We start from the raw sequence: 14,481 nt of genomic DNA on the forward strand, positions 1-14,481 counted from the left end.
CACTTACTTGACTTTATGAAACCCCGCAGCTAATTTCGTATTTCCAGCATTTCGATTTATCAAGTGATACTTTGACCCGAAAATTATCAGTGTACCTTAATTTTGCCAATGTGTGCTTAACACTTCTGCTAGGTTTTCGCTGTGGTCATGAGCTACCCAGACAAGCTTCCAATAACTCCCAAATACAGACATCAGTGTTAACTTCAAAAACTGGAGTTGTTACCAGTCTGAGATTATAATATGAAAGCCAATGCAAGTAACAACAAGGGTTAGGCAACTAAACACGATTAAAATCGAGAATGAACTAATTTACAAGCCAGCAAAATACAAATATAATAAAAACGAAAACATTATTTACAAGGCAGATTACACAAGACTTGATTTGTTACCTACAAGACTACAACATGAGATGTATGTTATGGTAACTATCAATTCTCAAATATATTCATTTCAAATACGAGAAACAAAACTGCACATAGTAACAGAAAATGCTTTCATTCAGGCGATCATCTTCCTACCAATATCACTCTGGAGAACTATTGTGCATTGGATCTGAAGGGACCAATTTCTCACGCTTCAGCTTATGCAGATCCTTGAACAACATGACCGCCTTGCCATGGATTCCGAGATTTTACACTTCCAAGAGAGTAAGGAGAACAAGGAAACAAGATTAGTTAAGGGCATAATGAACTCGTTCAAGCAAGCGAACAACCTGATTGACGGAGATTGATTTGTGAGGAGGCATCGAAATTGATGCTCCAGTCTCCTTCAAACCAAGTGGAACTGCCAGAACAGACTCTTGCTGCGAACTCGTAAGCTCCAAGAATTGTGTTAACATGTCCCCATCAAGCATTTTAGACACACCAGCCTACACAACAGGGTATAAAATTAAAAACTATCAAGTACACTTAAATTAGAAGCATGTTCCTGGAGAGCCAAGAGATAGCCACTTAAATTTCTTATAATAAATAAAAATTAAAAAAAAATAAATCTGCAGAAGTGATCAAACAACTAGATGCTGAACATAAAAGATGCACCAGAAAATGGGTTATATGACCGCTCATCATTGGAGCAAATAACGACATATATATTAGCCGTTGAACACGAACCTGTGGACTTACGCTATTTCACTTCATAAATAAAACAAACAAAAAAAAGTAGAAGACTAACCAAATTTATCTGAACTAAATTTTTGAGAAAGGTGGCAATGATCTTCAGAAAGTAAAACACTCAAATTCATGATAATGGTCATGTTGACCACCTATAAGTCTTAGAAGTCATATGACCGACTTACTATCTTTTAAGATTACACCTGACGTTAGGACCAGATGGAGGGCATAATAGTTTATCACCTAAAAGCTAGCGGTGAGCTAAAAATACCCAAAAATCATTTTACGCCACTGATGAACAGATTTCTTGTCTAAAGTATCTCTTTGAGAAAAAGATCATCCTTAAAGATACAGCCCCTAAGTTTCACTTTATCATGTTATATAAGCACATAAAATGCTTTGTAAAGAAAAGGGGTTTTATACACATAAATTCTTTGTAAAGAAAAGTGGTTTTATACCGCGGAACCACGCCCTCGGAATTCGTTGTGGTCATTTCCCAGGATGGGAGCAGTTAACGGATGAATAATGAGTCTAGCTTGCACACCTTTCAGGAGCTCAAATTCTTCCCTACAAATCCATAAAATTAATCAAGTAAGAACCAAAAGGAAAAACAGATTCAGTAAAGCAATGCACAGACAAGTAAAACGGAAGATAGACAGAATGCTTCATCATTTTCATAGCTACAAATTTAAGAAGAGAAGTTCGAAAAATTCTGATAGTTCAGTCAGAAAACGAAACCCTTAAATTGATAGGGTGCAATCAAGAGAAATCTGGGATCTGCAGATCAGACAAACTTGCAATTTCTTCAACTGTTAAACTAGGAGGGTTCTGTTTCAGGTTCATATATTGAGGCGCTAAGTGAGAACCCTGCAAAGTCTTAGCAAGGCCTGAAACTTCCAATAAACCAATGATATAAAATTTCTGAAGACTTTGTAGGACAGAAGCGAATTGTGTCCTTAGATTTCAAGAGCATTCTCAAGAGCCAATCCTAATATAGTTCTAATGTGCATGAGAATCATGAGATATATTGGATGGCCCAGGCTAATTTAAATGTGTCCAACCAGATCAAAAAGAGAAGTTCCAAGGTGAGGTGACCAATATGGTTTATTTTACTCTAATTAGTAGCTACTAAATGCAGTTTAGAAATATAATGGTACTGGGAATGTGTTAGAGATTTCATTAACGAGTTTTAGCTGAGAATAGAAACCGAGTATGGTTAAAAATTAAACAATCTTCCAGGAATGGTCTTAGGTTCGCAAACGTATGCTACACTTTCAAAATCATTAATGCATAGGCAACCTCTATTATAAGACCATTGAGTATGCTATCCAATCATTTATTACAACACCTCTGCAATTAAATGACCATGAGTTCAAATAAGGATGTCAGCTCAACCATCAGCAGTACTGATATTTTAACCTGCCCTATCCTCTATACCTAAGAATCCTCCAAAAGACTTTCGAGGGTAATTTATCCTACGCATTGGCACTATCCTCAAATTTAACAGTAACTAATCAATCATTTCATCTGTAGAGGACCTGTAATAAGCTAAAATAAAATAGCAACAAAACAGAAGTTTTAAACAGCACTATGTATCCCATTATACTTTTAAACTTCTTTCAACTCAAAAATGCCAACAGGTGAACTAATACGACAGTGAAAGATGCAATATAAAGCCGAACCTGGAGATAGCAATGAAAACCACTACACTTCCTAGCATCGTGCTGGCCACAATACTATTGTGTGACGAGTTGAGTATTGGGTCTGCAATATCGCAACCGTTCGGTGTATCATCAACTGGAAGTTTGTATGAATATGAACCCTGATAAAAAAAATAAAAAAAAGAATACAAATATGAGAAAAATAAACCGGATAAAAGTATTTCGGGTAAAATGGAAAGACATTTGTAAAAGGTCAAAAAAGGAAGCCCGGCCACTTTTTACATAAAATCCAATAACACTGACAATAATAATATGTAATAGTGCTAACCTTTCTGATGCTCATGGCTGTCTCTCCAATGTAGTAAGAACAACTAAGTGTCAAGTTGCACTCTGGACTTGCATTATCTACGAAAGAAAACATGAATCCATTAAATAAACGGATCATGGTACATAGCAAGCATGGCTGAACCTCAAAAAATTCAGAAAAGGAGGTTGCCACTGTGGGTGGTAGGCGATCAGTTCTGACAAATTCGTAATGCCTGTTTTCATTATCTGACATAACAAAAATGAAACGATCACAATAGTTGTTATCCCAGTTATGATAGAATAGTAAAAAGCGGCTTCCCCGCCCTACACAAATTACTGGTGGCTGCGAGTTTGAGACTGAATCAGCACACTGCAACTTTATCCATCAGTAACTGACTATAAGCTTTCATGTGATAGACTACGTCTACTTTATCGTATCTCGTAGCATTAGTACAAGTGACTTGATACAGATCTAGCCACCTCAATAGGTAGGTCAGCTTTGACCTGATGGACTTACAGCCTTACAGGTACGCCTGAATTTCCTCTAACAATGACAAATAAGCTTGTCCAGTCATTTTCAATTTTCAAATACCAAAGCACAGAAAGAAAAAACTATCCCCATATGGATCAGTTTTCTTGACCAATTTACTTAACAGTTAATTTACCTTCAACCCGATTTGGGCATGACAGAACAGTAAGGTTTCCCTTTCGATCTGAGACCACAGCAGTGTCCATGTCCATAAGGGTACAGTCAGCAACTAACCTCTGTACTGGATCACAGTACAGCTGTTTAAGTCTCCTAGGCTCCTGGCACATTGGTGGAACAGAGGGAAATTCATAAGAAAAACAATTAAACATCAAATCTAAAACAACAAGATATAACCGATGAGTGTGGAGAAAACAACACCAACATACATTTTAAGCAAGAACAACTAGTTAATGAATGTACCTCATCATAGGAATAGAAAAGAACTCCATCACGACAATCACCGACAACGATTCGAGTAAATTCTGAAGCCAAACTGGTAATTGTAAAGCGTGTCCTCGCATAAGCCAGTCTTCTGACTCGTTGAGGATTCTCATTGACAAAGCCATATAGATAAAACTGATGATGTAAAAGAGATGCATGTGAGAAATATCCATAGCAAATAATTGTATAACACACTCAATATAGCACCAGTTAACAAATATAGTAACCATACAGAAATTCAAAGGCTCGAAATGTTATAGAAACTTACAAAATTACCAGCAGATGCTAAAAAGTAACGATCAAGATATGGGCAGACAGCAAGTACTACTCCTGGTATAATGGTTTGATAAGCAAGTACTAGTTGCCACACTTCAGTCTCTTCGAGTTTAACACCCTCAAAACCATTATCCTCAGGACTGCTGCAAAGACTACTAGTTGAAAGTTGCTCAGTGGCATACCCAACAATTTCACGAAACGAACTGTTAACCGAGTTCAGCGTGTGCTCCAGGCACAGGACAAGTAGACGCCCTTTGCTACTGTTTGTCAAAAAAAAAAAAAACAGTAATATTTAACAGCTACTGAAGGAATTCACTCAGTCAATACTAATATATAGCTTCAAAATGACAGTCCAGGTGTCTTAAATTTTTGATTAGGCTAGTGTTTTCATAGGCATTTCATAAAAGTCATCCAGATAGTAGATCAAGCTGAACCTTTATTCAGCTTCATTTTACTTGAATACTGCCTTTTATATCTGACGCTAACACGAGGGTGAAACTTACAAGTTCAGAAGGTCAGGTTGCCCAAGCTTGAATCATTGCAAAAACACGACAAAACTTTTGCTGCATGGGTTTAAGAGTAAATAACCTTATATGTAAAGGTCAGAACAAGCATTCAGACCAACTCAAACTCAAGAAAATTAGGACTGGATTTTCTTGAGCAGAACTTCCCAAGACTAGATTGAAAGAAACAAGCATGGGTTTAAGAGTAAATAACCTTATATGTAAAGGTCAGAACAAGCATTCAGACCAACTCCAACTCAAACTCAAGAAAATTAGGACTGGATTTTCTTGAGCAGAACTTCCCAAGACTAGATTGAAAGAAACAAAGAAATAGGGAAGAAGTATATGACTAACCTTTCGGCTTCACCGGTGTGCATGATAGCTCGACCACCAAACCGATTGGTACCCACCACCAAGACTCGTTCATCTCCAACCTTCACCAACTGCATTGATTTTCCTGTTTCTCCTGGTTCGAGCTTAAACGATGACAGCAGTGATCCAGAAAGTGGATCAACACAGCATATATCTGATGAACACGATTCACCACTTAGCTCGGTTCTCATCACAAGCAGCAATTTACTTTCACTATGATATACAACCTTCCGCGGAGTACCTCCAAGAGAGAACTTCTGCACATTTAGCCTCTTACTGTGGACCATTTCCACCTTAAACAGCAGAAGATTGGGAAAGATATGAGAAAGCGTAAAAACTATTATAACTGACAAAATTTTAGACTGACCAAATATAATCAACTGTAGAGAAAGGTTCAACTACTTCATAGCAATCAGGAACAGACGTATGATTATATTTATATCCACAAGGAACGGAGGGGATTTTACACCCAATTATTGCCAAGGAATGCTTGATAATAAGTTTTTCAAAAGAACAGAAAACCAAAATCTGAAACAGCATATGAAATTGAAAAGTGGCATGTTTACCAAATGAAGGCGGTTCTCTGCTACAAATAAAATTCCCTTAGGGCAATCCATAGAACACACTGGAGTGACATGAGTTGCAGGTTGAAATGAGATAGATGTAAATGACAAGCTGTGTCTTGCAGTTTGCAAAAGCCACGGTCTATCACTAAGAGCAATTATGTCGGAATCAAGGGAGTCACACAAAGGAACCAGAAAAACTGGTGTTACACCGATCCGGCGAATAGCAATCAATTCTAAATGAATAGGAGTTTTTTCAGCCTTTTCGAGGATATTGCTGTCTCGACGTTGTTCATTGCTTGAACTTGATGATACTAAGGATGCAGCCATGTTAGAAATCATAAAAGGGCTCTGCTGGGGTAACTCCAACGATGGGGGTAAGGTAGACATATTCGGCCACTCAAACCGAAGTAACATTCCGTTTCTCAATCCTGAAAGTACATATAACCGATCAACTAAAACCAGCCTCACGTCTTGGGGGACACACCCATTGATAGCAGTTCCAAGCGTGTTGCTCAGGGAAATAATCCCACAGGCAACAATCCTTAGCCCTTCTTCGGGTACAAATGAGAGAATTTCTACTGAAGGTCTGTGGGTACCAATGACAAAAGTATCACTAATCTCAACCCCAATAGGAAGACCAAAGCAAGGTTTACTAATATTTGCTAAACTAACAACCGAGGTTGATGATTTGTATTCTGAGATCCTTTGGGGTATAGATATGGATGAGACTTCATTCTGCAGCCTCACATGCTGCATCTCATAGATTTCATAGTGATAGGCAGATAAAGACCTGGCCCCAAGAATAAATAAGAAGCAGGGATTAGATGTTGCTACAATTATCATGTTCTGCCCAACTGCCCCCAAACTTATATTCACATTATCCGGGAACCAAGATGTACAAATTGGAGCAGACAAAGGGATACCTTCAGGATGAGCTATTGTTGTGGGCAAACAAAGTCTCACGGCATTCCTATGTATCTGGACAAGTAACCCATCACCTACAAGGCCACACGCCAAAGTACAAGCGTCAGGCTGGAACCCGACTGCATCGGTCACATCGCTGAAGCTTAACCCAACCGAAAGCACCCTAGTCTCTTCAACAAATGATAGCACGAGAAAAGAGTCGAAAGAATCTAAGACTTTCATCCGCAAAGTCCAAGTCCCAGTTATGCCTTGATAAATAGCGGCGGTGCGCAACAGATTCTCCACACTAATACCACTTCGAATAATCCTTAACGAACCCTCTGGAGCCACTCCACAACAAGCGAACATCTGATCCTGTTTATCATCATGATAATCCACAACCGAATCTAAAACTGGAGCGATGTTTTGAACTGGACTCATATAAGAAAGTTTTCCTACCTCAAACTTAAGGACTGACCCATCCCCCATCTCTGTAAGTGCAACAATGAAATCCCCTTTAACCCACAAAAGCGTCTTGCAAGGTAAACACTTGTAGAGCGGCTCAGATAAGTTCATTTTACTACCATCAAATTCAAATGAAATTTCTAAAGTAAGCAACTCCCCCGTATCTAAACTAACAAACATCGTAGGATTTGAATTGTGTCCCGGTTCCCAACTCCATGAGCACATACTTTTAAACAGTGAATTATACTGGCCATTCTCATTATCAATAATCATAGGGTCATCTCCTTTACTCATTTCCATTCCCAACTCCAGTAAAGCCCTTACAGCAACATCGTCATCAACACCGTCCTCAATAGGCAAAAGACCAAGACAAATTTTATGCACACAACGAGGGTTGTGAGGATCACTGAGATCCATCAAGAGAGCATCACCAACCCTAAACAGAACAGCAAATCCATAAGAGTAAGGAACCTCAACAATGTTCATTGCTAGAGACTCAGCTTCGATATACTGAGATATAACATGAACAGCATTTTCATGAGTATCCCACTCCAGTAGCACCAGCTCATTCGACACAGCACCCTTCCTGCAGTACCAAAGCACAATCTTTCAAACACTAAGGGGTGATTATAAGGATCATTAATACATTACACCTTAGATGCTTATATGCTTATGAAACAATGTCAGGATACAACTAACGGGACATCAGAAAATTCATGAGTCCTTGGTTCAATAATTTACAGCATTATACCTATTCAGAACAATTGCTAGTGTTGCATTACGTTCACCCTTGCTTGATTGACTAACATCCTTTGAAATGAAGCACATGCTCCAAATTGTGCCACTGATATTGGTTCCATGGACATCCTGAACAACACTCGGTATATCCCCTTCGCTCTCAGGTGGATAGAATATGTTCTGAAATATAGAGTACGGAAAGATGATCAATTATCAAGTAGTAGCAAAAAGTATTTACCATCTCTTCATACAAAGAAGATATATTACTCCCGCCTGAGGGACCCAAAATGACAGGAGAAACTTAAGAATTTGAAAAAAAAAAGTGTTACTCAACCTTATTAATAATGCTGCTGTCATCCAACATAGATACAGAAAACAAAGCCAGTCGTTCTTCAAAAGCACTAACAGCAACAAAACAGCCACTGCGAAGTAAGGTCTACAAGTTAGAAACATTTCGCAGTCCGACTAACAGAGACCATAGATAAAGATAAGATAAAAGAGGTCAGTTAACTTATGAATGCTATACATCACACATCAATTGATTGAGCACACATGCCACTTCAAACTAGAGGAATTGTGTGCATAGCTTCATGCCAAATACTAGCAGCATACAAAGCTAAGGAAAGAGTGACTCATTTGATTGGATGAATGTAAAATTTTGATTATTTTTATTCAATGAACACGCGAGGTGTACAATTTACAACAAAACCAAAAACAACTTGATGCATCATCCTCTAATTGTCCGCCTTTCAATTTCAAAACTGAACAAACATCTTCTCCAACTTAAAATTCCCCACAACATGGTAAAAGATGTAAGATAATGTGATCATCAGTATATACTACATAGTTTTGTAGATTCTGCATAAACAAAAAATGATAAGCAGTGAACCAATCCACATACACAGGCCAACTCGTAACTAAAAACTTCATCATATTCTGGAAAATCAAATCTTGAGATGAAGCTTCAGAATGAGTTCAGGGTATATAAGTGTAACGAGTTACAATAAAGATAAAATTACGTAGCTCGACATTTGTTGACACCGACTCGTCAAGAAAATTATATTATTTCGTTATTAATACGCCAAAGACACTATCTACTGGTATTGTTCACATTGACATTTGTCAGATCCAATGCTAATGTAATATATAAAAGAAAACCTAGCGCCTAATAATCTCAACTCCCCATACCAGTGTAGTAACCTGTAAGTAGTAAATACACCTTTTGAACATCCATAACACTAGATTTTACTGCTCGAGCGAGGTTTCCTCTAGGTACTCAAGGTTGTTCAACACCAAACTTCAAAAATCACAATTAAAAAGGGGGCAATGTAATGCAAGGTCTGTGGAACCTATCTTAATACATCTGAGTTGGTTCGGTTAACATTTGATACCACTATCAAAAGAAATGCTATCAGATGTATGATACAGAAATGTAAGCTTTCCTACTCCAAGTCCAAGGTGTTCCCTTGAATAGCATTTGGCCAAATCAATATATAACTATCTCCAAATGAGAGAACACCACTGGTGCTCCCAATTATCAGAAAAAAACTCATATTCCTGTGAATGCAAGCTTTCTTAAACATCTATCTATTTCTTGTATTGTATCACAATTGGACTGAAAAAAAATCCAATGCATACATTCATTCTCAGAAAAAATTTAAGAAGCAGTTGAATTATACGGCACAATTAAGAAACAACATAGGACCATTCATCAATGCACGGTGATCGAAGAAATCAAAAAATTCATTCATCTTTGTACCAAACATGTTGATGTTATTTTTCAGGAAGTTTAATTTTCATTACGATAATGTTAAGCGGAAACAACTTACAACTACTAAAGACTCTGGCCACAGTAATGTACTTCTATACTTCCTCAATAATGATACCCAAGCAGACAAGGTCTCTTTTGATGGTAGTATAAACAGTGGACGTATCAATAAGATCCAGAAGACCTAATTTGATTTCTTTAGACAACTTAAGGCTTATAAGCTGTATCCATGACAGATGTTATAAACAACCAAAAGATGCAACAAAAGCCGATCAGGGGAATGGTTAAGTCCACAAGAAATCAGCAAACAGCAAAAATGGCATATGAAATGACATATTTCAAACTAAGTAACTTACTGATTGTCAACCGCTAACTTATGTCCTAGCTGATGTCTTGAGTTCCCAGGATTTGAAAGTTGGAAGTGTGATACGGGAAAGAACCTACGTCAACAAATTAAAATTTAGTCAAACTATTATAAATCTATATATGAAAAACATAAACCACAAAAATGGACCAACAAAAGGAACTTACCTAACCTGTGCATTTCGTTGCAAAATTTAAGAAAAGAAAGCTTCCCAGAATCAGAAAGAACAATCAAAAGATCTTTCCCCGGTTCCTAATAAACGACAATCAAATATTTTATCAGGTTTAAGTTATTTGGTAACACAAAATAAATCGAATTATAAACAGGAACAATTTGATGTAACATAATCGTGTGGAGTGAAAGGTTAATTAACCTGGGTATTTGGTTGACAAAACTTCTCACTCCGCCGTAAAACAGAAAGATCCTTAATGATACCAAATACGGTCTGTTCACAGACGGATTGCACAACTCCATCTTCACCGACTACCACCAACTCAATTGAAGTTTCCTGATAACATTAACCCATTAAACTCTATTTCTATACATACGTGAAGTGACAAGATATTATTGATTAACAGGAATAGAAGAAAACCTTTCCGAATACGATATCGAATGAAGATGAAGAACGAAGATGTCCGTAAACAGCATGAAGAACCGCACTTCCTCGAAGTACACACTTAGCGAGATAATGAGTACCTTCTTCTGAAGGATTTGATGATCGAGATTGACTACAAGCAATAGCAGCAGTAGATGATGAATCTTCTTCTAAACTCCCCATTCCTTTTTTAGGGTTTGTGTTTTGTTTTCCGGCAAGTTGTTGTTGTCTTACTGCATATTTCGATTTCGATGAACTAACACAAAAGTAGATTCAATAAATAAAAGTGGAAATAGCTTTGAAAAATTCTCGCGTTCATTAGATGTATAATTGTTTACCCTATTTATAATGGAGGTGAAAATCCTACGTAATCGAAACCGTTCATGTCGTGGTTTTTCGTGTTTTTGTTTTTTGTGTGCGCGTGGAAAAGCTCGGGGCATCAGTTGTTTTTATTGTTTTTTCTTTCTGACAAGATCGGCGGGCTGCAGGATTCGAACCTGTGACCTAACAACTCGAGAGTTCGTCCCTGGCCAACTGAGCTAGCCCCAGTTGGTTAAAAACCACGATATGAACGGTTACGATTACGAAGGATTTTCACCTCCATTATAAGTAGGGTAAACAATTATACATCTAATGAACGCGAGAATTTTTCGAAGCTATTTCCACTTTTATTTATTGAATGTACTTTTGTGTTAGTTCATCGAAATCGAAATATGCAGTCAGGTCGTCAGTTGTTGAACAAGGCAAGCCGTTCATGCCATAATGTCAGTTACCAGTGGAAAATGGTGCAATTTTTTTTTCTTTTTTCGGCTAATATAAAATTAGTCTTTTCAATTAATTAAATTAACATAAGTATAAACCCCATAATATCGAAACGACTTCTGACATCACCGGAAGGATCAGAACCACATTCATAGAACGGTAATTTTTTGGATAGGTTGATAGCTTCCGATCACTGGATAAATACGAATCGATACAAATTCTGACATGACCACAACCTACTTGCTTCTCTCACGGAGCGGCATATAGAAAAGGTAGATTCTCCCCCTCCAGTTTTCTTTAATGCGAGACTGATCACGGTCAGGCACAAAGAAATTTATAAACAAATAAAATGTGAAGGATGGAACTCTGACACATCATCAACATCCGTAATAACTTAGCTTGACCACTACCAGTTCTTAAGACAAATAGTTTGTCCTTCCAAAATTCAACAATCAATCAAAATAAATAAGAAGGAAAGACAAAGAAAAACTCAATTTTTACTGCTTATTTCGATTTCGATGAACTAACACAAAAGTAGATCAATAAATAAAAGTTGAAATAGCTTCGAAAAATTCTCGCATTCATCAGATGCATAATTGTTAACCCTACTTATAATGGAGGTGAAAATTCTACGTAATCGTAACCGTTCATGTCATGGTTTTTCTAATCCGTGTTTTTATTTTGAATAACTCTAAATCGACCGAAACAAAAATCTCGAGTTTTACACCGGTGCGCTCATGCGGTAGGGACCACTTTACACTTTTATTATCCAAATGCTAGAATCATGGAGTCTCTACCGCACGATTTCCTCTCGGGAGATTTTGCGGTGCAATAGCACCGTTCTTTTATTTTCTGTCAGTTGTTGAACAAGGTAGGTACAATGTCTGTTACCGGTGTTTTTTCTAAGCCGTTCATGCCACAATGTCAGTTACCGGTGGTACATGGTACAATTTTATTTTTTGGCCAATTAATTAAATTAACATAAGTAGAAGTCGGATAATATCGAAACGACTATTGGCGTAATCGGAAGGATCAAAACCACATTCGTAGACTGGCGAATTTTTTTGGATAGGTCAAACTATCAGAAGCAAATAGGAAAGAAAGACTAAGATCGAAGAAACTAGCGAACTGATTTCTCAATAGATACGAATAGGTGCAAATTCTGACATGACCACTACCTACTTACTTCTCTCGCTCTACTCACGGTGTTCCTTACTCGCGGAGCGGCATACCAAAAAAGCAAGATTCTCTCGCCTCCAGTTTTCTTTAATACAAGGTTTATCGCAGTCAAGCACGAAAAAATTTCAAACTATATAAAAAAATAAAATGTGAAGAATGAAACTCTGACACATCATCAACATCCGCAATAACTTAGCTTGACCACTACCAATTCTTAATACAAATCAGTTTGTCCTTCCAAAGATTCAACAATCAATCAAAACAAGTAAGAAGGAAAGACAAAGACAAACTCAACCAGTTTGTTGTTACTAATGGTGATCACCAAAAAAGATTGTTGTAAGTGCCATAGACTTCAAGTATATATCCACTACCATTTTTTCGATGTGCATAACACACCGATTTGCAAGTGACAAGGGAGGTTTTGTAAAGAAAAGAAAACATAAGTTTGTGTTGTTCATGACTAGTCGACAATGATTTTCGGCCTTATTTTCAATAATTCAATTACAATCTAAAAATCTTGATCACTAAAGACCATGAAATTTGGCTAATTTAATATATTTTCACTAGCAACAACTTCAATTGGAATAGTCCCTAAAAGAAAAACATAAGCCTAGTCCTTAAAAAGAAGAGCTCATTGAAAGCTATTGATTTCAAATTCATAACTCTCTATGACGTGATTTATAAGACAAATTTCTAAGATTGTTGTGTACATAATTAGTCATTTTCTCGGTTCACTCGTTGCTTCTAATCAATCAATGTTTGTCCCTGGATACCAGATTGTAGATAAGATCATTGTGCAAGCTTTTGATCTAATTATGTCTTGTGTAACGCCAATTTCCCTTTATGTCATTATTAATAATGATGGACATAGTTTTTTCTTTGCCCACAAAGGTTTGAGACAAAGTGTCCTCTTTCCTCTTCATTCTTTGTGATGTTATGCACAACATTGTAAAATCTTTTTGGTAGATTACGGTAACGACCATAAAAATCTTTACTTTATAAGATGAAACAAGTTCAATAAATCTGAATTTGAAGGTGGGCTTCAGGTTCCTTGAGTTAATGAACAAGGCCATGATTTGAAAGCTGATTTAAAGGCTTTTAACAGGTGGCGCTGCCCTTTTCGGTCAACATCCTCAAAGTAAAGTATCCATATGTCAACTCATATTGGAAAAAAGAATTATTCCGCTGCAACTTGGAAAAACATGTTTGTTATTATAGATTGGATGAGAAAAGGATATAATTATTTTATTATCATTGGAGAGTTAGCTAAAATTTGGGAAGATCTCTGGATCCTTAGCCTCTCTTCCCATTGGCTAAGAATTCTTTTTTCAAAGGTAAAGTTGTCAAGGAATTTATGAACAACCATATTAAAACTTGGATTAAACGCCCAAAATCAGTTGTTCAATCGAGTGGAAATTCACTAAAAATCATCTCGCTACTCTCCTCAAATGAACTGGGAAAATTAACTCATGTGAAAACTCATTTCTCAAACTTAAAGCTGGCAGTTTATGACCCAGACTGCTAGATGACCCTAACCCGACTCGACTCGATGAATTTGTTAAAAAATCCGGGTTAGAGTTGTCATATATGAACCCGTCAGGAAACGGGTCGGCATAGGGTTAGTCCGCGGGTTACCCATCGTCCCCGTCAACTGCAGGAAATTTTGGATACTAGAGTTTTACGGAAATTTTAAATGATCTCATATTCTGAATCAAGTTGAAAAATCATCAATATAAAATTAATCCAACCCTTCAATTTTACATTCTAACCTGTCAAAAGTCCCAAAGGTAAAACTATTTTAGTAAAGACTTAGAAAAATAATTAGTTGCATACTTACATCGATACATTTAAGTAAAAATAAAATCGATGATCATTTTTTTAGTTATATTGTTTCGCATATCAATGAAAAAAAATCGAACCTTATATCGTAATTAATTCACTCAT

At 37.0% G+C, this 14,481-nt stretch overlaps 1 protein-coding gene across 2 annotated transcripts; it reads right to left on the reverse strand.

Annotated features, from left to right (window-relative positions):
* Positions 1 to 305: 305 nt before the first annotated feature.
* LOC113356393 (splicing factor 3B subunit 3-like) lies at positions 306 to 10,862 on the reverse strand. Of its 2 annotated transcripts, XM_026599505.1 has the most exons (15): positions 10,594 to 10,862; positions 10,375 to 10,509; positions 10,174 to 10,253; positions 9,994 to 10,077; positions 8,204 to 8,291; positions 7,883 to 8,049; positions 5,764 to 7,717; positions 5,180 to 5,490; positions 4,315 to 4,582; positions 4,026 to 4,181; positions 3,742 to 3,883; positions 3,099 to 3,175; positions 2,792 to 2,931; positions 1,568 to 1,676; positions 306 to 868 (listed from the first exon to the last, which is right to left on the reverse strand). In XM_026599505.1, the coding sequence occupies exons 1-15, from the start codon at positions 10,777 to 10,779 to the stop codon at positions 671 to 673; spliced, it is 4,095 nt and encodes a 1,364-aa protein (XP_026455290.1). In that variant the 5' UTR covers positions 10,780 to 10,862; the 3' UTR covers positions 306 to 670. The 2 variants fall into 2 exon arrangements, with proteins under 2 accessions (XP_026455290.1, XP_026455291.1); XM_026599506.1 differs by lacking the exon at positions 10,594 to 10,862 and having other exon boundaries at positions 10,169 to 10,253; positions 10,375 to 10,431.
* Positions 10,863 to 14,481: the final 3,619 nt, after the last annotated feature.

Source organism: Papaver somniferum, chromosome 3 (genome assembly GCF_003573695.1).
Source record: "Papaver somniferum cultivar HN1 chromosome 3, ASM357369v1, whole genome shotgun sequence".
In the NCBI taxonomy this organism is placed as follows: domain Eukaryota; kingdom Viridiplantae; phylum Streptophyta; class Magnoliopsida; order Ranunculales; family Papaveraceae; genus Papaver; species Papaver somniferum.

Bases quoted from the DNA above. Each gene is read 5' to 3' on its own strand.
- LOC113356393 (XM_026599505.1), bottom strand. From the start codon at position 10,779: ATGGGGAGTTTAGAAGAAGATTCATCATCTACTGCTGCTATTGCTTGT. The intron at 10,078-10,173 runs GTTAGGTAAGTT...TTGTTGACGTAG, and splicing joins TTTTGCAACGAAATGCACAG to GTTCTTTCCCGTATCACACT. The intron at 1,677-2,791 runs GTTCGGCTTTAT...ATGGATTTGTAG, and splicing joins GTTTTCATTGCTATCTCCAG to GGAAGAATTTGAGCTCCTGA.